The sequence below is a fragment of the Nematolebias whitei genome, chromosome 1 (assembly GCF_014905685.2).
Source record: "Nematolebias whitei isolate Nwh7 chromosome 1, NemWhi1, whole genome shotgun sequence".
Classification (NCBI taxonomy): Eukaryota; Metazoa; Chordata; class Actinopteri; order Cyprinodontiformes; family Rivulidae; genus Nematolebias; species Nematolebias whitei.
The window spans coordinates 92,367,577-92,370,781 of NC_056498.1; the positions used below are offsets into that span (position 1 = coordinate 92,367,577).

Sequence of the window (3,205 nt, forward strand, 5' to 3'; positions counted from 1 at the left end):
TGTGTGTGTGTGTGTGTGTGTGTGTGTGTGTGTGTGTGTGTGTGTGTGTACAGTGAGGAAAACAAGTATTTGAACACCCTGCGACTTTGCAAGTTCTCCCACTTACAAATCATGGAGGGGTCTGAAATTTTCATCTTAGGTGCATGTCCACTGTGAGAAACATCATCTAAATCAAAAAAAAAAATCCGGAAATCACAATGTATGATTTTTTTAATAATTCATTTGTGTGTTAATAAAAAGTAAAAAGTTCATAGAATTAAAATTCAAATAGAATTCAAATTATTTCATCCAGAAAGAACTCTGGCTAGCTAGCTCATTTTTAACAGGTGACTTTTTTTTTTAACTCCACCCCTAAAAAGGATCAGAATCAGGAATCGATAGGAAGCGGAATTTAAACAAGGAATCGGAATTGTTTAAATTCAAATGATGCCCAACCCTAGTGCTACCCATGGCTGCAAACAAACTCATTTTGACAAACTCCCAGATAAATCTAGAGTTCACTTGAAGACAGTTATCGTTCATTTTTATGTTTTTTTCAGTCATATGAGATTAAAAAAAACTAACACAAACCTCTTCTTCAAATGGTTTACAAAGGTCCACTTCTGTTGGAGAACCTCTGTCCTCGTCAACCTTCTTTAGATCTTCAGGAACAGATTTCTGTCGCTTCACCTCTAAAATGTAAGAATCAACATCTGCATCAACAAACCTACTTTGATAATCAGAGGAAAACTTGTAAAAGTTGAAAAATTCAATTATCAGAGTGGCCTGTTCTTCATTTGTGACCAACTTAGGTACTAATAGTGGAAACTCAATTTCCATCACAAGACTTGGTTTTGGGCTACACAATTTACAACCTCTCCCCATTCAACCTTCATCGCTTCTCATGGCAGTAAAGTAATTGCTGTTTATCATTTTTTGAAGATTACGTCTGCAAAAATTACATTTGTGATGTTACAAGTGACAGAAAATAAGTGAAATGCCACATTTCCTTCAATTATCTATACTTCAGAAAGTCATTAAAAGGTCTAAGCAGTGACTCTGAGTGGTTTAAGTGTTTCTGGTGTAAACAGGCCTCATTTGGTAAATACTGCATGAATCGTGTGTGTTTGTGTTGCATTGTCCCCACCTGGTCTGTTCTCAACATACTGGCTGAAGGACTTCAGCTGTGTTTTCCTCACTGCAGAATCCTTGTTGAAGATAACTGGACTTCGTAGCTTCTCTGTGGCTCTGCGCAGACGTTCTGCTCGCAGCTCTTCTGCATTATTCTGTTGGACACAGACACCAATCTGCGTTCAATCCAGGTAAGTGGGTATGTATTGTGTGAATGTATCAGCAAGCATAAAAATGATAAAAACATGAAGTTACTTCTTTGGACACAACTTGCACAGTGATCAAATAAAAAAAAGAAAACTGCGGAAAAAAACAATAAAATGCATAATTTTATTGTTTTGCTCTTAAAACTTCCCCTAAATACATGTGGTAAATGGATTGTACTTATATAGCGCCTTTCTATCTTATCGAGATACTCAAAGCGCTTTACACTACAATCTGTGTCCTCATTTACCCATTCATATAGCTCTCTACTAGATCTCTACAAAGCTAATTGGACAAATCACTCTAAAGAGACTAATCAGTGCTTTATCACATTTATACACCGATGGGACACACATCAAAGGCATCGAGGGGTTCAGCGTCTTGCCCTGAGACACTTCGGCATGTGACTGCTGGTGGATTCGAACCCCCAGCTCCTGCATTGGAGGGCGACTGCTCTAACCACTCAGCCACAGCCGCTACTGTCTGAAGGAAATGCAGGAAATCTTCATCTTAGGTGCATGTCCGCTGTGAGAGACAATCTCAAAAAAATAAAAAATAAAAAATTTTAAATCCAGAAATCACGATGTATGACTTTTGAATAATTTATTTGTGTGTTACTGCTCCAAAAAAGTATTTGAACACCTGCCAATCAGCAACAATTCTGACCCTCAAAGACCTGTTAGTCCGCCTCTAAAAAGTCCACCTCCACTTATTATTCTCAATTAGAAGCAACTGCTGGAGGTCGTTAGCATAAAGACACCTGTCCACCCCACACAATCAGTAAGACTCTCCAACTACTAACATGGCTAAGACTAAAGAGCTGTCCAAAGACACCAGAGACAAAATTGTAGACCTCCAAAAGGCTGGAAAGGGCTATGGGGCAATTGCCAATCAGCTTGGTGAAAAAAGATTAACTGTTGGAGCAATTATTAGAAAATGGAAGAAGCTAAACATGACTGTCAATCTCCCTCGGACTGGGGCTCCATGCAACAAACTCAATGGGGACACCATTTGAGGATAAAATTGGAGGAAGAACTGCTGGGACCAAATTCCTGTTTGAAAAAAAACATCCCTTTGTTTTTTTTCAGCATTTAAGACAAGTTTGATGTGGAACAAATCAGACTGGATGATGTCAAATGTGGATTGCAAAAGCTGGAAAGCCTTAGCAACTGTTTTAGCTCGACAATAAACAACTGTGTCATCAGTATAGAAATGTAAGGATGCATCAGGAATGCTCTGACCTACATTGCCTATGTAGATAGAAAATCTTTGGAGGGAGCTCAAACTCCGTGTTTCTCAGCGACAGCCCAGAAACCTGGCTGATCTAGAGAAGATCTGTGTGGAGGAATGGGCCAAAATCCTGCTGCTGTAAACCTGGTGAAAAACTACAGGAAATGTTTGACCTCTGTAATTGAAAACAAAGGCTACTGTACCAAATATTAACATTGATTTTCACAGGTGTTCAAATACTTATTTTAACACACAAAAAATTATTTAAAAAAACATACATTGTGATTTCCGGATTTTTATTTATTTATTATGTCTCTCACCGTGGACATGCACCTAAGATGAAAATTTCAGACCTCCCAATGATTTCTAAGTGGGAGAACTTGTAAAGTCGCAGGGTGTTCAAATACTTATTTTCCTCATTGTACATTGAGAAGAATAACATAATTGATTACCATAAAAATAAATAAAGTTTACAAAATATCTGGTGCAGAAAGTACAAATACTTGCAAATCTACCCACCAATAGACAGGTTACAAAATAATCTGGTAGAAGTTGATATGTGAGTTGTATTGTGAGTTGTCTGTTTGAATCATTCTAAACACACACACACACACACACACACACACACACACACACACACACACACACACACACACACACA

General features: G+C 38.0%; 1 protein-coding gene across 1 annotated transcript in view; it reads right to left on the reverse strand.

The window, feature by feature from the left end:
• The window catches only part of ehbp1 (EH domain binding protein 1), a gene marked incomplete in the record, with an annotated part of 851,057 nt that overhangs the window by 133,425 nt on the left and 714,427 nt on the right, over positions 1-3,205 (reverse strand). Inside the window, 2 exon segments of the mRNA XM_037681251.1 lie at positions 571-671; positions 1,127-1,265. Of these exon segments, the coding sequence (XP_037537179.1) occupies positions 571-671; positions 1,127-1,265 (240 nt within the window).